Source organism: Hermetia illucens, chromosome 3 (genome assembly GCF_905115235.1).
Source record: "Hermetia illucens chromosome 3, iHerIll2.2.curated.20191125, whole genome shotgun sequence".
Lineage (NCBI taxonomy): Eukaryota > Metazoa > Arthropoda > Insecta > Diptera > Stratiomyidae > Hermetia > Hermetia illucens.
The window spans coordinates 94,139,568-94,162,773 of record NC_051851.1 but is presented as its reverse complement, the minus strand read 5'-3'; the positions used below and the strand labels follow the sequence as shown (position 1 = coordinate 94,162,773).

The following is a 23,206-nucleotide window of genomic DNA, read 5'->3' as shown; positions in this document are numbered from 1 at the left end:
CCAACATCTCTAACGCCGAACCACACATTCTGCACTGGTCGTTCTCCACCCGTTCTTTCATGATGAGCTTTTTATAAGGTCGGGTGGCGACCACGCCGTCCTGAATGGCACACATGAACTCCTCCGTCTCAGCAAAGAGCTCCCCAGCACACAGCCATCTGTTCGACAGCTGCAAATCGACAAATGGCTGCCAAAGACAATTCACATGTTTACCGTGCATTACCTTCGACTTCCATTCATCGATCCGCTCTTGGTCCGACTTCACCCCACTCAGAGGATTGAAAGATCGATTCTTCAAGTTAAGTGGAGTCAGCCCGCAGTCTGCTTTACAGACAGCCGCATGCAAGGGACTCGCTTGCTCTTTGCTGTAAAAATAAGCGCGCAGCGAGTCGACTTGGCGATGACGTTGTGCCGCCACGTCAACCACGCCCCTACCTCCGATGTCACGAGGCAGGTTCATCCGCTCCACGGCAGACTTTGGATGATGCATTCGGAATTTGGACATAGTTGTCCGTATCCGCCGCTGGACGTTTTCCAGATCGGTCTTCGTCCACGGTAATATTCCGAATGCATAAGCCAGTGAAGGGATAGTGAATACATTCAACGCGCTTATTTTATTCTTCCCCGAAAGATGTGATTTCAGCACCAGCTTTACACGTCGCAGGAATTCGGACAGCAGAGCATCTTTCAGATCACCAACTCGAGCATGGGTTCCTTGCAGAATTCCTAGGTACTTGTAAAAGTCTGTCTCGGTCATAGCTTCGATGTGGAGGTCACCAATGCTATGTCCGACATGCGGCTCGTGATGACCTTAGCGGATGGCTTGGATTCGACACTTGTGTAATCCAAACTTCATCTGAATATCACGGCTGAACATGTCTATTATTCGCAACAGACTTCTAAGATGGTTGTCAGTACCAGCATACAGCTTGATGTCATCTAAGTACATCAAGTGTGTCAGTTCGAACTTAGCACGTAGGCCATACTTTATTGCAAAACCATGCCCTCTAGCATCATTCAGTAGCCATGAAAGGGGGTTCAGTGCCATACAAAACCAAAGGAGACTCAACGAATCCCCCTGGAAAATGCCCCTCCGTATACGGATGGGCTCTGAGGTATTAGCACCCTCAGATGTATGGACTGATAAGGTGGTGCCACCTTTGCATGACTGTCGCAAAAAACTTTATTAGTTTCGGATCAATGCGATACAGATGTAGGATGTCGATTAGCCAGGTATGCGGAACGCTATCAAAAGCCCTGGCATAATCGATATAGCAACTGAAGAGGTTTCTTTGGCCTCTAGTTGCTTGTCTTACAACTACCGAGTCAATAGTGAGTTGCTGTTTGCAACCCCTTGACCCAACTCGGCAGCCCTTCTGCTCCTCGGACAGAATGTTGTTGATCTCGAGGTGCGCATTGATCCTTCCACTAATAATGGACGTGATGAATTTGTAGAGGGTTGGTAAGCAAGTGATCGGCCTTGTGTCTGCGGGGTCCTGCACCGTGTCCTTCTTAGGGATAAGGTAGGTAATCCCCGCAGTGAGGAAAGTAGGAAATTCCTCCGGCCGACTCATGACCTCATTTATACTACTTGCCAACCGACTGTGTACGCTGGTAAATTTTTTATACCAGAAATTCTGCACCTGACCTGGGCCCCTCCAGTTCTTCGAGATGTTTATGGCTCGTTGAACTTCCTCTTCGGTAACTTCCGCAAAATTCATGCCAGGTGTATTGGCATGGCAGGTGCCTACGGCGGTGATCCACTCACCATGTTCAGCATGCTGGGCAGGTTACCCCCAAAGTCCACCCCAATACTCTTTCGCTTCCGTCACCGAGAACTGTAGTGTTTGGGCGCTCTGTTGGGATTCGTTGAGAGATCTGAAAAAGCTCCGCTGGTTCCTCGCGTATGTTGCATTCTGGACAGGTCTGGAATAACTTTCGCCATACCGTCGTAACCGACTGCATATGACAGAAAATTTCTGTTTTAGTGTGTCCAGAATTTCAACAACGGGTGTCTCACAGGGGATGCCATAGTTCTGGTAAACCCTCTGCACTTTGTTTCTCACCCGTCAACTAGCATTGCCAGTGCTGATCTGAATCAGTCTAGTAATGTCCTGCCTTAGTGAGTCCCGCCGACGTTCCAGACGAATTTTCCATGGTGGATCTCTTTTGTCACTCAAACCAATAACACGAAAGCGAATCTTCTGACCGTGCAATATGATAGCCGCAACTGCACCACAATACACAAGTGATTGTAGTTGCAGCAGCGACATATCAGCACACAGTCGAGATGCAATCTCATCATTGATTTGAGATAGAATTCCTGGAGTTGCTGGAGATGCATAGAGCCTGGGAACACCTGGTCTATGCAAAGGATCCATATCCGAGAATTCTATACACGCTCTTTCGAATTCGTCCCGAACCTCACAGCGGAAACCTCAGCTGGACGGTGGAGAAGAGTGCTTCGGCGAGTACTGAACCTGTTGCCTGCAGTGCGGCGTGGTGTTGTTGATGCCGCCGACTCGGCCCCCATCGACCCTCGGTCACCAGTTTCCCCGATGACCTCAAGACGAACACGTTCCCTGATGATGGCCGGGATTGTGTCGCTGCGAGTAATAAAGCGGTGCTGGTTTGCGATTCGCTGCACAGTTTCGTGCGCGAATTGCGGGAAACGCTCGACGAATCTCTGGTGCAACAAGGGGCGGTAAGATGTTGTACCTGCCCCCTGTATTATTATCCAAATTGAAATTAAGCCACAAGAAAAGGGATACCGCCAAATATTCAACGTGCCCAAGGTTCAAATTCCGCTCAGTGCAAATCCAGGTAAAAGGATCAGAATTTGCTATTTAGCTTGTTACCATTACTGTCGAAAAGTAAAGTAAGTTGCAGGGTTGTCCATTCACGTATCAATTTCCTGCTTTACGGTTAAAAACTGATTGGTTACTTGAAAAGTAACAAGTAACAAACACTAAACTGGATGCTTTCACGTAGATAAGATAAAAATTGTTCGCTTGATGACATCACCGCGTTTTCTTTTCCGCCTTATAGGAATTCGAGTTTTAAACCATTATAATTGCCAAATTAGCGTTCCGAATTGGTTTTTTTTAACGGATATGGTAATTTAACAGGTGAAATTACTATTATTATACTATTATACATATATAGTCATTTTCTAACGCGAGGAGTCTGTTCTGTAAGATGGAGCAAAATAATTGAGGTTTCAGTCAAATATCTGGTGCATATCTTTATAGAATTTCTCCTAGAGAGCCTGTGGTTCTACAATTTGGTCGATGAGCTTAAAATTTGTTGGACAGCTTGTGGAGTCCCATAACAATCCTTCCTCAGTCTTCTCCATTGCGGACTATCGTGGTTAAGGACAAATTTAAGGTAGTTCTAATCATATTGGCGAAGGGGAGCCTTTATGATGCAACATATGGCGAGCTCATAGCTATCATCAACATTTGACCAGGACTTCATTCATTCTAGAGGGAAGAATGGGATAATTCTCAAAAAGGACGCTAGACCCAAGGAATAATCGCAAGATGTTTTAAAATAAAATAAACGATAATATGGAAAAGTTGGCTGCGACCTATCACGCATATCTTTATCGCATCGAATATTACGAAGTGTCCGGATAGCTGAGTGGTTAGAGCACAAGGCTGTCGTACGGAAGGTCGCGGTTCAAATCTCGCCGGTGGCAGTGGGATTTGCATCGTGATTTGACGTCGGATACCAGTCGACTCAGCTGTGAATGAGTACCTGAGTCAAATCAGGGTAATAATCTCGGGCGAGCGGAATGCTGACCACATTGCCTCCTATAGTGTACTGTAGTGTACCGTTGCGGTCTTGAATGAAGTGCTCTAACACACTTCAAGGCCCTGATCCAATATGGATTGTTGCACCAACGTATATTATTATTAATATTACGACTCCCCACATTGCCCTACATGCGAGATGAATGCCGGGCGACGCGAAGCATGATGTTTGTAAATCCTTCAGCTCTAGCCCTTAGCTGAATCTTCAAATCAGGGAATTCTTTAACCAACGGGAACGGGTTGTTAGTTCAAGGAATCGTCTACTAGACGCTCCACCGGTGGAGTTCTGTCTTTGTTGCAACAAGAAGGATTCGAACGCTTCTAAATTGTCAATGAACCCACAATGAACCAACTTCCCGAAACGAAGCAAGAAACAGATGGACTGCGCAATCGGTCTCTTGCTCCGTTTCGGGAAGAGAGTTACCACTCATTTTGTGTATCACCGTTTTCCACGAGCAACTACCTCGCAGGGGGCGAAAACCTCTGGCATATTATAAAAGTGAAGGTAATAAAACCCAAATCTCTTGCTGAATTAGACAAAATGAATTTATATTACACCAACAGCAACGTGATACCTCTATAATTGCTGCACTGTGTGATATCTCCCTTTTTATGTATGAGACAGATAATTCCTCGTTGCCAATCATCAGGCACTGATTCGCTGTCCCGTACCTTGAGCACAAGTTGATGAATCACTTGGTGTAACTGGTCGCCTCCATATTTAACCAATTCGGCTGTAATTCCATTGGCTCCTGGCGACATATGATTTTTTAGGCGATGAATTGCACGGACTGTTTCTCCTAAACTTGGTGGTGGCAGTATTTGTCCGTCGTCTTCAGTTAGTGGGACCTCCAACTCGCCGATGTTCTGGTTGTTCAGTAGCTCATCAAAGTACTTAACCCATTCGCTCCAATATGCCCATTCTGTCGGAAATCAGATTTCCCTCTTTGTCTCGGCAGGATGAGCATCGAGGTGTGTAAGGCTTCACCCTGCTGACTTGTTGGTAAAACATCCGCGCCTGGTGCGGTTGCTCCCTGTACTTTTTGAGTTCACAGACTTGTTGGTTCTCCCAGGCTTCCCTTTTCCGTCTGTGAAGTCGCTTCTCCGCTCGACGGAGTTCGTGATAAGTCTCTGCGCGTGCCCGCGTTCTTTGAGAATGAAACATTACTCGGTATGCAACATTCTTCCGTTCCATTGCTAGCTTACATTCATCGTCAAACCAGCCATTCCAACTCCTTTTGCGGCTGGGGCCAAGTATGTTTGTGGCCGTATCCATTATAACGTTCTTCAGGTGGTTGTGAAAATCATTTGTTGATGCTTCAGCTCCAGGCCCTCTGTTGACTGTGGTTATTGCGGCATCCATTTCCCTTTTATAGGTGTCGCGGAGGGTTGTGTTGTGGATGGTTTCAGTGTTCACTCTCATCTGATTGTCAGAGGGGATTCTAGGTGGTATTGTTATTCGAGCTCGGAGCAACATGCCAACGAGATAGTGATCCGAGTCTATATTGGTCCCCCCTATATGTTCTGACATTCATCAAGGCTGAGAGGTGGCGGCGTTCGATCAGCACGTGGTCAATTTGGTTGAAAGTGGTCCCGTCTGAGGAGGACCACGTATGTTTGTGGACCGCTTTCCGCAGAAACCAGGTAGTTCCAACAACGATTTCGTGTGACCCTGCTAATTGAATAATCCGCAGTCCGTTATCATTTGTTTTTTCGTGTAAGCTATGCGAGACAACGTATCGCCTGAATACGGGCTCCTTCCCTACTTGGCTGTTAAAATTCCCAAGTATGATTTTGATATCATATCTGGGACAGGCTTCGAGGGTTCGTTCTACTGCCTCGTGGAAGGTATCCTTCTTCGACTCTGCAGTCTCCTCTATAGGGGCGTGAACGTTAATGAGGCTTATATTTCTAAACTTGCCTCGCAAGCGCAGAGTGCATAGCCGTTCGCTTATGCTTTCAAAGCCGATAACAGCAGATTTCATTTTTTGCCTGACTCAGAAACCTACTCCGAGCACATCGTTTACTGGATCACCGCTATAATATATGGTGTAGTGACTCCTCTCCAGGAAACCGGTCCCTGTCCATCGCATCTCTTGTATCGCTGTTATATCAGCCCTATATTGGGTATCGGCTAGCTGCTCATCAGCTTTATCTCTATACAGGGAGCGCACGTTCCATGAGAAAATGCGCAAATCGTTAATTCTTTGTCGTTGCCGGGTTCGTTGTTGTAAAGTCCATCCATCCGTCCGAGGCTCCTTTCGTGGCTCCGTAACATCGGTTTTCCGTGTAGGGTTGTCAGCCCCACCCAACCCCCAACCTGGAGGACCAGTTGGTACAGTTTGTCCCATTTTTAGGCGCGTGTATGTATCAATGGGAAAAATGCTGAAAAAGAAGAAGATGCGGTGTGTGTATGTAATTCGTAACTATATTGTTTAGTAAATGGATTTTAGCTAAGGGTCTTGTAATGACAATATTGGATTCCGGACCCGATCGGAAAGGAAGATCCACGACGGATCACATCCTCGATCAATATTCCTCCTGCCTCATATGTATTGTGAGGCGCGGCCTTTGAGGTTCCCACACTTCCTTGACATCCTCAGGCGATGGTATTCGAGAATGTCCCTTATCAAGATGAATTTTGTGGTTAAGGAGGATGAAAGAAGGAAATTGAAGTTAAGAACTTATATTCATTACATAAAAAATGAAAGAATCATTCAATTCAATAAAAAATAATGACAGAACAAAGTAAACTGATATAAAATTACATAAAAATAAAATAAAAGGAAATACACTTATTCAAAGAGAAAAAAGTAAATGTCTTAAGAATCAAAACAAAAATAAAATAAAATCCGTCTCGCCCAGAGCTCTGCGCGATCCTTTTTTTTAAACAATTTCCCATATGCGATATTACTGTGAGTAACGACACGATCACATTAAGTAAGCTTCTTTGGTGCTATTTTCGAAGATACGTTAAAAAGGAAAAACTTCGTCTTTCTGTTACTTTTTGTTGGAGTGAATAATGGTTACGTGTTCTGGAGCGTCCCCCTTCATTACTAAGAAGAGCACGCGGTTGAGTTGCACAAGGTTCGTTTGCATATGTGCGACCAGGTAGAGATCGCGAAAATGCCGCGTATTGATTGCAGTCAAATTATTCAGTAAAACAAATAAACAGCTTTCAATTTTTCAGGAATGTTGCTCGTCTCCTAAAGTACCGATCTGCGAGGGATCTGATTGCGATTGCTTACAATGCGCCATCCTTTCAAAACTTTTTGGATTCCCTTGGTCCTCTGCTATTCCGAACAGTGAAATTCTCGTCACGTCTGGTGTTCCTGGTATAATGATCCCAATGTCGCTGATGTCGGAGGAATGATACCATTTACGAAGGAAAAGAAAGCATCCTCTAACTCATTAATTCCCGCTTGGTGGGGGTGGTTTTGCTTTTTTATAATTTCATTTTTTCCTGGAATACTTAGATGATGACTACTGACACGTCACAATTTTCACTTCCTTTCGCCTTCAAATTAGTCGCTGACGCACTCGCCACTCATCTTCCCGACAAAAATTAAAATCTATACAAAATCAGCTATCCAGTCCAGTTTTTCCGCTGTCCAGCCGTTCCCGGTGCATGGCCTTGAACTTAAAAGTCCACGCACACTGTTATATTGAAGTGTGGGGCAGGTCATTCCACTTAACCACGATCAATCGCCTGCCTGCACCCAATGATGTAAAAAATGGGCAAGTTTATGAGGGTCAACGAACGGTTGACCCAGTCAATTCTGGTTTGCCTCATTGGAAAAAAATAGAATTTGAAATTATTTAATTGAAATTGGACTAAGAAATGTAGAGGAAATAGGCCAGTTGTTGGATTGTTTTAAAAAGATAAGTAAAATTAATTATTCTAAATATTAAATATTGTATTTAAATGAAAGACGAAATGGGAATTTTGAAATGGAGAGGAATCATTAGGAAATCTAAAGGGATAAACAAAAATGTGAGAATAAAGGGTCTATTATATATTATTGAATGCATGGTTAAACTGGCCCCGAAAAGCCGAATAAAACACCGCTTCTTTCGCTAAGCCGCGGACTCTACAGCCTTTTAAAGAGATTTTCAATAGTTTACTCTTACTACTTCTCTTATAGTTATATGGGCCTTTAGTACTGAGTTTCAGACGATTCTTAGAAGCCGGAAAAAAAGGTAATTTTTGTGAAATTTTCAAGAAAAACCGTTTGAAATTTTGAATCGGGGTTTAAATTAGTTAAAAGCTTACGCCTTGAAAAATATGTTTAATTTTTTTTACTTAAAAATATCAAAAATATATAAGGATATTGTATAATCCTTAGAACGCCGTAAAAAAATCGAGGTACACGGTAACCACTGGCATGGATAAATCATCCAAAAAGAAAAAACAAAACCGTAATCTGGTACTTGTCATAGTCGATTTTGATAATATCGATTTATGACAAAATGACAGACGTTTGAGCATAAATAATGATTTTTGGGCCAAAATAGTTATCACTTTGCTTATAAAACAAGAAGTAAGTGACGGTAAAAAATAAATGCGACGGTAAAAAATAATTGCGTATAAAATAACCATAAAAAACCTCAAAGCAATCAGTTCATTGGTTTTCGAGAAACTTTGGGTAACGATTAGCGAAACGTGGCTTTGAGAAAACGCCATTAAAAATTTGGATATGAATAAAACCCCGTAAAACATGTTTCACTTTCTGGCTGCAACTGGCTTATTTACCGAAATATAACCTTGCCTTTTTCGCCAGATTTTCTGGAGACCTCAAACTTCTAGAGAAAGCAAAAGCAAGTATATATCTCCACTTAATGTAGTACTAATATTCTCTGAAATCTTAGAATGCGGCAAATTCACACAAAGATCCATGATTTTATATTGCCGATATGAACAAGAAAGTTCAGTTCAGTTCAGTTCGGCTTTATTCATGATCTTAACCTTCTATACAATAGCAGAACTTATGGCTGTAGATACCAGACTCATCTTTACTCTACAAAATTAAAATTTGCATCGCAAATAAATAAATTCGTTCTATGGTATGAATTACCCAAGGAAAAGTGCAAAAAACCTTGTTCAATGAACAAGAAAGGTTTTCATTTAGAAAATCAAAAAGAAATCGATGTCTTGTCATAAAAAATAACAGTCATTTTCGTAGCTTGCAGGTTCTCTCTACCGCATTGGTGATCCAAATTGGAGACATGAAGTCCAGCGTGTAAGAGTAAATTTGCAACACGGGAAATATGTGGGGTCCACTTTTATCTTTAACTACCCACTGACGGCGTCTGATAGACGAGGAAAAGCTGTGTTTTGAGTTTTGTGCTCTCTCATTTTAAGAGTGGTTACTTAGGTGTTATTGTACGCAGCACCTGTGTCGACAACCGTACTATGTAATATCAACAATAGAAGAAAAACGCAGCGGCTTATCAATGTAGTGTCCTCCGAATATGCTGTGCTTACCGGACGGAATCCGAAGACCCAGCATGTAAAATAGCTGGAATGGCGATTAAAGCCCAACGGATTCACAAATCTAATGAACCTTACGCGGTCTAACGAACGGTAGAAACGATGGGATGAGAGCAAAAAAAGACGCTGGATTCATAGATTCACACTGAACGTCGAAAACGGAGCTAAATGGTGGGCTAAGACTACACAGTTTTTAAGCGGATGTGGTGTAACGGAGGATGCGCAACATGTACCCTTCCACTCCCCAAGGTTCGCATCATACAGAACGGAAATGGAACCGGTAGCCAATATCCATTTTTCAGCGGAAAACATATATATAACAGGTGTGTTCAAAAAGTAAGGTGAATTTTAAAATTGCGCGGGCAACGTACATTCGAATATCGAAGTTTTTTTTTTGTGTATTAGGATACATGCCCCAAAAATATGTGGTACGGTATATATAATACCATACTTAGTTTGTTTTGAGCAGATAGAAAAGTTAGATGTGTTTTAGTGTGCTAGGCAATTTTACATTATTAAAAAAAGGGAGCCAAGAATTTGCATCAAATTTTGTGTAAAAAATGAAATCAAGTGCTCTTAAACACTTATGATATTGACAGCGGAATACGGTGAATCTGCTTTAAGTACAAAAAATGTTTACAAATGGTACAACCCCTTCCAAGATGGCCGAGAATATGTCAATGACGAACTTCGCTCTGGACGCCCCATCACATCAACAACAGATGATAACGTCGAAACTGTGAAGAAAATTGTTTTGGAAAATCGTCAAATTACCATAAGAGAAGTCGGACGGTCAATACGGAGTATTACCTCGAAGTTATGCGCCATTTGCGAGACGAAATATGAGAAAAAACGTCCGGAATTGTGGAAAAACAATTTATGGCTTTTGCATCACAATCATACCTGCTCATTCGTCGTTGCTTGTGAGAGATTTTTTTGGCCAAAAACAACACGGCAATCATGTCTCAGCCACCATATTCACCGGATTTGGCGACTTTTTCCTTTTAAAGAGACTTATGAAAGGACGGAGATTTGCGACGATTGACGAGATAAACATTGCATAGCTAGAAGAGCTCAAGGCTATACCAAAAAGTGTTTAGCAGGAATGCTTCTTGGGCTGGAAAAAACGCTCGCACAAGTGTATTATATCTGAGGGGAATCACTTTAAAGGACACAATATATTCAGCATTTACGTGATTTCGCAGATCACACATTCTCACCAAATTTTGCGATAAAAGCTTCAGCCGTTGCAGACAGACAGACGAACCGCCGTTACCAGAGACGAGCTACTGTGGTAGAATAGGCGACAGTAAAGGACGGAGTGCCGAATAAGGCCCTTAAGATTGTCATCAAATCCAGACTGAACATGTTCTTTGAATTGTTGAAAGCGTGCATATAAAAGGGGATATTTCCTGTAGCATGAAAGTAGCGGAAGTTAATACTGCTGCCTAAGCCTGTTAAACCTCGCTCACAAGCCTGTAAACTGCTATAGAACATCATGTACAACGATGTTCTTAATTGTCCGGTCCCGGAGGAAGACACGGTGGTTGTGGTCGTAATGCATCTGGAAAACTTAAGAACTTAAGGTAGAGTATCCTGGCCTGATACTTGCGGAGGAAAGAACATTACTAAGCGCTGTAATAGAAATTATGCCCGCATTCAAGTTGGGAACTATATCATCAATTCCAAGCCAGCCATTAAATACTTGGGGGTGATGGTAGACACGAAGCTCTGTTATAAGCAACACTTGCAGTGTATTTGCGACAAAGCAAACGTGCGAGGGCCACAACAGCTAGCCAGAGTTTTGAGCTTGATCTCGCTCTATGAGCTCCATTTTGGGGAAAGGCATTACGGATCTTATTTAATGTTAATAAACTAAGTGTGTGGCGCGGCAGGATCTGCAGCATTCGAAATTTATTTCGAATGTTGTGGATGCGGACGGGTAGATGGCGCGGAACTCTCCACTCGCTCATTTTCGGAACGCACCAGGGGAGTGGAGAATTAGCGGTGGAAAATGCCGTTGGGTGGGACAGTAAGGACCGCATGGAAATAAGCCGGTCTCTTCTGTTTCCAACCGCGGCGGCGTACACACGAATTTCAATAAGTGAGCAAGTACTGTACGCGCATCTTGTGATAAAGTTAAATAAAGTAAATTTGTGGTGTTTTAAATATATGAATTTCAATTTATTGCTAAATTGGTTTAAATATTGCCAAAGTGGTGACCCCGAATTCGCACCAGCGCCGCCGCCGAGCAGAACCCCAAGGCCATCAAGTCTGGTGATTCCGCCATCGTGGTTTTAATAAGTTGGAAAATTTGGGAATACAGAAGCATACAAAATCCCATCAGCGCTACGAGCTGACGATGTAAACAACGCCGCATCGTAACCCATCAGCGCTACGAGCTGACGACGTAAACAACGCCGCATCGCAACCCATCAGCACTCTACAACGGGCACAGGCAGGCACTTCGCATAAACTTTCTTCGTTTCAATTTTCGTCGAAGGCGCATTCCAATAATGCAGTAACAACAGCTCCAGGAGCAGCAGAAACAAATAAATTTCGAATGCTGCAGATCCTGCCGCGTCACAAGTGCAGCCTATAGAGGGACAGCCCTGAGGGTATGCTCTGCCTTCAAGACTGCTATAGATGATGCAAAATTCGTCAGCTCGAGATTGACGCTGATTGACATTTTGGCAGATGAGATGACGAACATATACAATGCGAAGCCAGTCGCTCCTTTATTGCAGACGAAGTCCACCGAAAGGACGAAATTTGTAAACAGATGACAAGGGCGTTGGAAACGCACGGGAAAGCGTCGGTGGACATAGACAGTTTCTCACGAGGCACGGAGTATATCGCCAGATATTGAGTTGATATTAATAAGGTTTGAGTTTACACAAAACCTTCAAAAGTACAGACTGCCGTAAACCGATGTTTTCCACAAAACCTAAAAAATTGAGGTTTAAAATTGGATGCTGAATTACACATTTTTATGCTTCTTGTCTGTTGCAAAGGAATAAATCTAAGCTGATTAAGGTTTAGTACGGTAACAGTGTGTCAATTAATTCTGTTTGGGTTTTTCTGGGAGGAATCTCAGACTTTAAATTATAGTAAATTTAAAAATTTTACACATGCTCTGCATTTATTGATAGTCGCCTGCGCACATTGGGGTTACTAACCAAAGTGCAGTACACTGAGTTGACTATCGAAGTCAATAAGCATTCCGACATTTACACGAATACGCTTTTCGCTTGCAATCACTTGATCACATGTGGCAAGAAACGTGTGAACTTTACTTGGAATCGTGGCAAACTATAAAACGATCTTGCTTGATTTAATCTTGCGAGTATGATATACATTCCGATTTCTTACCTTGCAATCCGCAACTTTCCTTAACGGTAAATGGAACGCCTAGAAGTGGATATTTGGTCTCGAGCTCCGTTCGGTCCGTGGAGGTAGACATCTCATCAGCACTTCTTGCATCCTTGAGAGCAGCCTCAAATCGGTCTTCCACAACGGCATTGATGATTGGCTCAACCAACTTTATTCGCTCTATATACGCACGAACTACTTCCTCCGATTTTACCTATTTGAATATAAAATTAACCACCTTCAGTTTCAATTCGAATTTCAAATTTAATTTGTTGAGACCACTTTGCAGCTATTGTCATTTTTACCTCTTGAACCCGGATCTTGGCGGCAAGCTCCGTAACTGGTATCAACAGCAAATTGTCCGTAATTGGAGGGACCTTGTCGCCTTTCTTCAACCACTCGAGGAATATGTAGACTGGGGTTAGTAGAATTCCGATAAGGTTCAGTAAGAACGCGACAAGCGTTAAACCGTAATCCATGTTCCGCGTCAAGTTCAAGTCCGGGTAATTCGAGCACTGGCTGATTCCTCACTGTATTGCCCGGACGTCACTCACGAAATAACTGAGGCAACTGGAATTGATGCAAAAATCAGTAGATTTGTTTTCTCAAATTGCATTAGAAAAGGGGTGCCGACATTCTCGAAAGAGATCATCTGATGGTCGCTAACTTTCGCTTGTGTGTTGCTACTGCCTTTGCTCTAGCACGGATGCAGTTGTAGGCTACCATCTAAAAGGATGTCACAAGGCGCGCTGACTACTGAAACATGGAGGCATATTGATGAACGTAAGGAATTGAAAACTTTGCCGATCGCTACGAGTGGAGGTAAATGTGTCACGCTAAAGCTCCGTTTTAGTCGAAAAATATAAGTCATAAATAGCAACGATTTCGCTACCGTATACTGCATTATGAAAAAGTTTGTAAGTTGTTTTAAGCTTTAAGGTATGTTTCTTATGAGTAGTTGAAGGGGTGAAAGTTGTCTAGATGGCTCAGTGGTTAGAGCACTGTGGAGTCTCTGCAGAGTTGGTACTTCCACTTCGGTTCATTTTAGATCTTTAGAGTAACATATCAAAATGTGGAGTGCTGCAACGAAATAAAGTCTCAGTCCAAAGCCAATAGTTTTTCCTCTTGCTATCAGTCACGTTCCGTATGCTGCCTTGACCAGAGAGTGTGGAAGATAATATCTGTTTGCCCTTTTATCAAGTCATGGACCTTAGCCAAATGGTTCTGAATTGGGAAAAGAAGAAATGCGGAAACGATTTGATGATTAACACCACCAAAATCAAGATCATCAATCTTACAGGTCATTGCACTTATCCTATTTGTATTAATGAGCAGAACATCGAAAGCCGCGAACAGTTTGTATATCTAGGAAGGCAAGAAAATTCAAGCCACGCGGCTTATTAGCAATACGAAATACGCCTCCGCTGCTTTATTAAAAATTTGGAAATCCAACTGCCTTAATACCGATATCAAACTGAGGCAATGCCGCGCCTTATTCCTCACTCCTCATCTCTATGATACTCTATAGGAGTGGTAATAATAATCGTTGGCGCAACAATCCACATTGGATCAGGGCCTTCAAGTGTGTTAGAGCACTTCATTCAAAACCGTAACGGTACACTACAGTACACTGTAGGAGGCAATGTGGTTAACATTGCGCTCGTCCGAGATTATTATCCTGATCTGACTCAGGTACTCATTCACAGCTAAGTCGACTGGTATCTGACGTCAAATCACGATGCAAATCCAACTGCCACCGGCGAGATTTGAACCGGGACCTTCCGTACGACAGCCTTGTGCTCTAACCACTCAGCTATTTGGACACATGTTTAAGTCCAACAGAATGTTCGCTTATTGACCCATAACGTGAAGACTTTTTAATGCATTCTTGATATCCGTATTCGTGGCATCGTTCAAAAAATCGTGTTCCAAGCCAGGTTTGCCAAAAACTATGGAACTACTGACGAAATATCTGCTGTGTAGTTGCTCACAAAAACAGTTTCGCTCAAAACGTCTCAAAGCTCTTGCTATATAAGACTATGATTTTGCCAGTCCTCATGTATTCCTCAGAGACTTGGGTTCTTAACAAAAAAATTTGCAAACTCTTGGCCACGTTCTCAAGAAAAATCCTCCGAAGAATTTTCTGGTTCTGGATAAAATCCGGCTCAGTAGGTTGCGGTGGGTGGGTCACCCAATCCTATATCTATGGTAGAAAAAGAAAACGAGACACACTCTGCTTGAGATGGCGTGATGGCGTAGGTCAGGACGCCAGACAGCTTTTAGGGATGTGGACCTCGGCGCAAAGCCGGGAGTTCTGAAGTTCCTTACTAGGAGAGGCCTAGACCGGAAATCGGTTTTTGCGCCGTTGCTGATGATGATGCTGAAGTTACTTATGAAGAAACACTATGAGAAGCATCGCCCTCTCTTTATTGAATTTCTTGGTCGAGAAAAGGCATTCGAACTTGTTCCACGCGAACTCATCTTGTACACTGCGGCAACACTTCGCCTTGCTCCAATCCGAAACGATCGACATATTAACGAACTTCTCAAATCCAAAATTTACGGCATTGTTGTTAAGCATGTTCTGAATGTAAGCAGACTATAAAAGATAATGAATTTCGCCGTAATGAAAGGCAGATTTTGCATTGGACTAATGCCACAACACACCTTGATCACATACGAAATGAGGATATCCTTCATCGTTATGAGGTTGCTCCTATTATGGAAAAATGGTGTTCGATGGTATGATCATGTAATTCACGCTAATGATAATGCACTCACCAATATTAGTCTGGACATCAAAGTCGATGGAAAACGACTAAAAGGTCGACCGAAACAATGATAACTTGATACACTAGAGTTTGGTTTGAAAGCCAAAACCAGACAAAATGACGCAACCAATAAAGACGAACCCCGCTTCCGAACGGAACAAAGGCTGAATAAGAAGAAGATGGCCGATCGAGTAAAGTGTTCGGTTTTGTTTTCAACGTTAAAAACCATCAGCACCATCTTTTGAATTAAGAAATGGAATTATGAAATTATTTTGACTAATCATTAAACACATTTACACATGAATGTTGATTACTCTTCGGCACTGAATTTTCTCATTATACGATAACTCTATCCCAGCCTCACTTGATTGGGGTCTCCATACTCGCCAGAGGCAGGCCTATCCAGAGGGGCTGCAAAAGGGGAGAATCCCCCGGATCCGGGGTTTTCACGGGGAGGGGAAGGAGGAATAAGAATTTCGAATTCGAATTCGAATTTCGCTGGCAGTTTTGTCGTCCATTTCAACGACAATCTAAGGGCCGGCGAGATTTGCTTTGTTAAATATTTCCGCTGCATGAGTTTTCTTACTAGTCAAAGGGCCTGCTGTGTTCCTTCTGTTAGAAGGGAGAGTAACTGTTCATTTTAATTCACTTTCCCAAATGTTTGCACACCGAGTCCAATGATTTGCTCCAATTTGCCAATACTGCGTCTCTCTTTTCATTTGATTTTTCTGTTACAAAATTTTCCAGGGACTCTTGGATTATTCTCATAAGCTCTTTCGCTTGCTTAGTAATACGCACGTATTTCTCCGTTCTTTTTCCGACTTACATTCGCTACAGAATTATCGTTTCCCAAAGTAACAAATTTCGATTCTCGGGCACTTTTCCACACAGAACGAGCAATCAGGATTGCGTGAAACGAATCAGTCACAATTCTCACGGCCCCGATATTACTTTTCCATGGTTTGATTATTCCCGAAAATTTGAATGGTCTAGCCGTCACGAGCAGAATAGGCTTTTTTCTGATGAATCAGAAATAACGTAACCACTAATATTGTATATCTTGAACTCTCCGCTTTTCCTGACGCCTATTGTTGTTATGTACTATACACTTGGTCCGTCCCACTAACGATGTCAATTTATTCCACCCCAAACTTTGCACAATATTCGTATTGTGTTTTAAGATTCTGCAACAAATCGATAATTCGGAAGAATACCTGACCGGTCTTTTTCGGATGTCGAAATTGCTTACTATGACGTCATTCGGAGTTTACGCGGAAAGAAAACGCAATGTTATTTTGGGAGATCGGAATTGCGCAATTTCGAGAGTGATTTCTTCAGATCATCCCGGAAAAATTGTTCGTGTAATCATTCTAATGCAAACTTTTCCTAATAGATTTTTATCCACCGGTCACCACAGCATTGAATAAAACCAGCAGAATATAATTTTTAAGGTTTTATTGGAAACAGCGGGGGGGGGGGGGAGGCCGTGATATACGTAAAAGAGAAGTGCAACGTTTTTTTCGACGAATGTGGGGTATCAAATGAAAGGTCTCGTACTTTTCAATGCAAGTGTTAGTTTTGAGAGGGGGGGGGGGGTTTCGTCTAGGGCAGAGGCAACTCACGAAACCCTATAGCGTGGGTTTTTTGCTTCCTTAAATAAATTTAAAATCACGACATGTGTATAAAGGGCAAAACCGTCGAATAAAAATTCAGGCCTAAAGCCGGCTGAAGTGAGACTAAATTTTGTTTCGGATTTGAGGGAGTCCTACGTCAGTTGCTCAGTCTCAAGTGGACTCACTGAATTCCTAAACAAAATTTTAAAAAAATTAATTTTTATAGGAAAAAGTGATATTTTACCATTATAACACCTAATCCTGGTCGGTAAAAATCCCCTTCCTCATCTTCAGAAAGAGCTTTTTTTTTGCTATGAGAACCTCTTTTGAATCTTTATTACTTCACCTATTTGCTTGATAAATTCTGTGGCCAAAGGCCAAATGCCCCTCTCAATGTTCGTAACTGAAAATGACTTGTTACGAAGTCACTGAAGGAGCCTCGGACGGGAGTGACAATACAACGACGAACCCGGTAATGACAACGGAATAACGATTTGCGCATTTACTCATGGAACGTAGGGATGATGTAAGAGCGTTATAAGAGATGCGTTGAACAGGAACCGGTTTCCTGGAGAATGAATGAATATTAAAACATATAGGGCTGAGATAACAACACCACCCAGAATCCCCTCTGACAATCAGGTGAGAGTTAACACTGAAGCCATCTACCGTACGCAATACATATAAGGGGGAAATGGATGCAGCAATAGCCGCAATCAACAGAAGTCCTGGAGATGAAGTATCAACGAACGATTTTCTCAATCACCTGAAGAACGATATCATAAATACGGCCACAAACATACTTGGCTCCAGCGGCAAACAGAATTGGAAAGGCTGGTTCGACGATTAATTTAAGCTAGCAACGGAGCGGAAGAATGCTGCATACCGAGCCATGTTGCATTTTCAAAGGACGCGGGTAGACTTGTCGCAAAATCCGGCAAGCGGGGAAGCGACTTCACAGACGGCAAAAGGAAGCCTGTGAGGAGTCAAGTCTATGAAATCGAAAAGTAATGAAGGCAATCGCACCAGGCGCGGAAGTTTTACCAACAAGTCAGCAGGATGAAGCCTTATACACCCCGATGCTCATCCTGCCGAGACAAAGAGGGAAATCTGATTGGCGACAGAATGGCCATAATAGAGCGATGGGTTGAGTATTTTGATGAACTACTGAACAACCAAAACAGCGGCGAGTTAGAGGCTCCGCCAACTGAAGACAAGGGACAAATACTGCCATCATCAAGTATAGAAGAAACAGTCCGTGCACTTCATCGACTTAATCATAAGTCGTCAGGAGCCGATGGAATTACAGGCGAATTGATTAAATATGGGGACAACCAATTACATCAAGTGGTTCATCAACTTTTGTTCAAGCTGTGGGACAGCGAATCCTGCTACGCCACAGTTTCATTGCGGTAAGTTAGGAACATTTTGGGGAAACAGGGCGAATTGGGAGAGTGTGGCATCGACATACAGCTTAAACCAGCAACTGATTACTTGGTACATGACGGACCTCTAACAGCAAAGGGTGCCGAATTCATCGGTCCAGGGAAAATGTACTTGGAATCAATGAGTAAGTACACTAGCATATTTCAGGCGGAAATTTTTTTTTCTACAAAGTAAGTTCAGGCACCTAGAAAAAACCAAATGCCAGATTGAAACACTTAGAAGTAGGGAACATAATAGTCTCTGGCGGCGATAGATTTAAACGACATACTATAGTTTATAAGTATAGTATAACCAGTAAAGGGGCACAATAGCTCTTTTAGGACGCAGTGCGATTTCCCTTGATAATATTATTATTTAGCATGGGATTTCCTAGTAGTCTAAATACTTTCACCAAATTTCAACTCAATAAGTGTAGCGGTTGCCGAGAAAAGCGCATGTGAAAGACAACGCTTTGTTTTACCCAGAACCCTAAAAATGGAGTACGCAGCAGCAATCGGAAAAGCACGAGATGAAAAAATTCAAAAAGGAGTTTGGTTTGCTAGTGATAAACCAAGCCGAGTTTCGGTTATAATAATGACGGTAGTAGCGTAGATCGGCGTAAAATTTACTATAGAATAGGCTAATAAAATATTTTTTACGCCACCAAGACTGGCGCGCCTTTGTTTTTCAGCACGAACTTCGCAAACTTCCTGCAATTAAGCGGACGGGATAGCTTTCCTATCATTTCCGACTGCCCTGGGACGAGCCAGTTGAAATATATCAACTGAGGATTTAAGATCGCCATCTACGTTGAGTTCGGCAGTTACGTCTGAAGAGTTCGCATTTGACTGAGGGCTGTAACATGCATGGGATGCCTTTGGTCTGCCCCTTTTCGCTGTTCAGCAAACCGGTGATCGAAGGACATTTTTGATAAACGCTCACTGACAAAAATATCTCAACTTCCTGTCTCAATGCCTTCCACGTTCAGAGTTGAACTAATGATGTTGTGGCTTGCCGGCATGGGGATGGTGCATTCAGTTCAACTGGTGGGCGGGTGTATTGCGGGCGCTTCCCTCGTAACCGGCAGCCCTATACGTGGATGGCTTAATAAACCCTGGCAAAAGGCTCGATTAGGCGCACTTGTCAGAAAATTTCCTAAGCTTAACGATCAAGATGGGACTTTGGTAGGACATTGAATAAGCCAACAGACTGCTATATGGCGTCCACAAAATGGAATCTACATCCGTCCATTCATCAATAGTGCTTTACGGATTTGTGTTCACTTCAATGCGAAGCTTTTTGAAAAATTCCTTTTATCTGGCTTTAGGTCAGTTCGAAGATCCTGGTAATTTTATTCCAACTTGTAGTGACTTTTTGGAAATCTTCTCGTTCGTGAGTTTACTTCAACGCTCAACACTGGGTGGTTGCCGCGAGATTATTGTCATCAGAGGGAGAAAGTCTCATCAAAATCCAGTACAGATTTTACAACTAGAAGGGAAAGGGGAATTTGCCTCTTGTTCTTGGGAGTTATCAGGCGATTAGCCAGCCAACCGGTAAGAACAAAGACGTAAAGTACACTTTGAGTGCGTACAAACAGGGGGGTCGTGTTCTTGTATCCTCATTTTTTGGGAGAACATCTCAATGCCATGGATCTAAGGAGGAGTGTGTTGGGGAGCACAGATCTCTTAGAAAATAAGATTGAAGGGGGCTGCAATGATCCACGAGGGTAAACTTTTCGATTCATGCTACCATGGAGCTATCAAGCAAACCAGATACAGCAGAATTTCCTTATACTGCGCTATTTGCTTTCAGAACAATTTTGCATTGGTCTTGAGGTCATTTCGAAATGACATGCGAAAAGAAAATTAAGATAAGTTCGTGTATTTTGTATATCGCTGCAGAGATTACATCGAAAAAGATTTAGCAGAGTTTTGAACATGATCCGAAGTCTTCTATGATTACTTTTTGCCTAACGCTAGAATGTAAAACTACTTTTGCAGCACCAGAGTATCACACCCAATTGAGGAACTTGTGATTTCGCCACACATCCAGCTTTTAAATGGCCAACGAAACAGACTTCGCGTCCTTGAGAGAATCCACGTACATTTCTAAGATCGGATCCACTTCCTCCTCGAGGAACTCGACGACTTGCTGTGGAGCTCGACCAATGAAGGTCTTCGGGTCCAAAATCTTATCCAATTGCCCTAAAATAGGCGTGAAATATTCATCCCGCTTGATCCGTTCGACTAAATCGTTCTCGCGGCCGAATTGCTTCACTTGGGCAGCTGCCTCTTGCGATAAGACGCGAATTTTCTCGTGGCAAACTTGGCGGTCGCCCCCCTTTTTCACCATCTCCATGATAACGTTCTCGGCAGACATGAACGGCAGCTCCTGGTTGATCCAGCGCTCGATTACTTTCTGATTGACTACGATCCCCTGTGAGATGTTGGTCAGCGTGAGAAGAGCTGCATCGGCGGAGAGGAATGCCTCTGAAAGAGTTATGCGACGGTTGGCGGAGTCGTCCAGCGTCCGCTCCATCCATTGCGTGGCATGAGTGTTGGCTGCGTTCGAGTGTAAAGTGATCAGATGACGGGCAAGAGCGCAGCAGCGTTCCGAACGCATGGGGTTACGTTTGTAGGGCATCGCCGAGGACCCGATTTGGGTGCTTTCGAAAGGTTCTTCGAGTTCCTTATGTGAAGCCAAAATCCGCAGATCAGAGCACATTTTGTGTATGGAACATCCCAGGCTGGATAGAGCCCCAACCACTTCGACATCCACTTTCCGGGAATAGGTTTGGCCCGTTACCTTGTAGCTCTTTGAGAAACCCGCCAACTGGGTGACAAGCTGGTCCAGCTTCTTCACCTTTTCGTGGTCGTCTCCGAATAGAGTTAGGAAGGATGCCTGGGTGCCGGTCGTCCCTTTCACTCCGCGGAATCTAAGATCGTCCCGGCATCGCCTTATTGCTCTTTCGTCAATTACGAGGTCTTGAATCCACAAAGTCGCCCTCTTGCCCACAGTGGTGAGTTGCGCCGGCTGCAGATGTGTGAAGCCCAATGTAGGAACGTCTTTGTACTCCAGCGCGAACTTTTTCAGGTTCTGTATCAACACCGCCAACCTCTTGAGAACCAACTCTAGACCGGATTTGATAACAATGAGATCTGTGTTGTCGCCCACGTAGCAAGAAGTCGCTCCCAAATGGATGATTGGGGCCGCTTTGGGGCACTGTTTGGCGAACACGTGAACGTGGGCCATCACATCGTGCCGAGTTGCTTTCTCCTCTGCTGCGGCGGCCTCGAAGTCGACGTCGTTGACGGCAGATTTCATTTCCTCGATTTGGTCGTCCGTAATGGAAAGACCAATCTCCTAAAAAAGTAAACGCGTTATCTTCTCTTCACTTAATATTCAAAAGATACCTTCTCAGCCTGGGCTAGGATAATCCAGAGCCTCCTCCATGTGGAAAACTTGAACTGGTCACTGAATAGATATTGCATTTCTTTGCTCGCGTACCGCGAACTGAGTGGCGATTTGTAGGAACTGTAGGAATTTTCCATTCTGTAGGGTGTTGTTCTCGGTTTGGAAGACAGACAAATAATACGATCTTGTGATGTTTTTGCAATTTCGAGTGCAACAAATCTGATAAGAAAGAAATATGACCCCCTAAGGTGGTCGGCTGTCAAAAGTCAAGTTGTAAACAGGAAAACATATGCAACGTTGCCAGGTTAATTTTGTTGTCTTTGACAGTTGCTCAATTTTTTCATATTTTAAACAGAAGGAAATGTGGCGGGTTTTTGCTATAAACATCGTTCCGCAAATTGTCTGAAGTCGCTTTAGTGTTTAATATGAGGAGTTTCTGGTCCCTGTGGCGCCGCGGCCTGACGAAGTATTTTGATAAAATGACCTTAAATAAGACCGAACCTATTAAGAAAATTATTTCCATATCTCGGTCAGTTTTCGAGAAATCAAGAGTGAGAATCGTCGATTTTCGTGAGATCCATAAAATCTAATTTATTGCTTGCAGCTTCTAAAAGTACCATCTTTTACTTTATTTTTAATTTTCGTTGCAAAATTTTCCACAATTAAATTTTATTAATTTTATCATAAAAAAGTCGAACTCTTTGATTACTGCTAGGAAAATGTACATGTCATTACCAGTAAGAAAATTATAGGATAACGAAATCGAAAAGAAAAATTAATTAATGGATTAGTTCCCTTATTTTCGTTATTCATTTTCGATGCAAAATTTTTAGTAGTAGTACTACAATTTGTAATTTGCTACACGAATATCGTTAAACTTTGATCAAATTATGTTCGTTAGTTGTAATTAGAGAAGATTCTATTTTTTTTGTGCTTAAAAAGAGAAAGAAAGAAAGAAAACAAAGGAGCTATTCCAAATTAACCAAAGTTGTTCAGTAATATCTAAAACGTTTGAATAACTGAGAATGATGGATGGAGGGAGAAATCGTATTGAGGGGGATGTATTTCGGAGGCCTCACCAGATTCATATTCCCCCACGGAGAAATCTATGGAAGACATGCTCTCCGTTTCAGTGGAAATCCGACGCCCAGTGTCTACGGCGGGATTAGCCAGAAAGAAGAGTACAGCAACTCCCGTAATGGGAGGACGTGGAAGCCTGACTACGTCGAACCTGTCGGTGATACTATTGTCAAGTTCTTCCAGAAAATGGGAGAGGAAGACTGAGCAAAATGAAACTTCAACTAC

General features: G+C 42.8%; 2 protein-coding genes across 4 annotated transcripts in view; both read right to left on the bottom strand.

The window, feature by feature from the left end:
- Positions 1-23,206, bottom strand: part of LOC119650705 (fatty-acid amide hydrolase 2-like) — an 82,669-nt gene that overhangs the window by 18,852 nt on the left and 40,611 nt on the right. The window contains exons 1-4 of one of the 3 annotated variants that reach the window (XM_038053706.1): positions 15,747-16,016; positions 15,460-15,687; positions 12,984-13,248; positions 12,679-12,892 (exon numbers count right to left, since the gene is read on the bottom strand). In XM_038053706.1, the coding sequence (XP_037909634.1) occupies positions 12,679-12,892; positions 12,984-13,157 (388 nt within the window). In that variant the 5' untranslated portion in view covers positions 13,158-13,248; positions 15,460-15,687; positions 15,747-16,016. Of the gene's footprint in view, positions 1-12,678; positions 12,893-12,983; positions 13,249-15,459; positions 15,688-15,746; positions 16,017-16,275; positions 16,652-23,206 lie in introns of those variants that run through there. The other 2 variants (XM_038053704.1, XM_038053705.1) reach the window with 2 other exon arrangements.
- LOC119650706 (adenylosuccinate lyase-like) lies at positions 20,352-22,178 on the bottom strand. The gene is made up of 2 exons (XM_038053708.1): positions 21,901-22,178; positions 20,352-21,850 (listed from the first exon to the last, which is right to left on the bottom strand). The coding sequence occupies exons 1-2, from the start codon at positions 22,036-22,038 to the stop codon at positions 20,543-20,545; spliced, it is 1,446 nt and encodes a 481-aa protein (XP_037909636.1). The 5' UTR covers positions 22,039-22,178; the 3' UTR covers positions 20,352-20,542.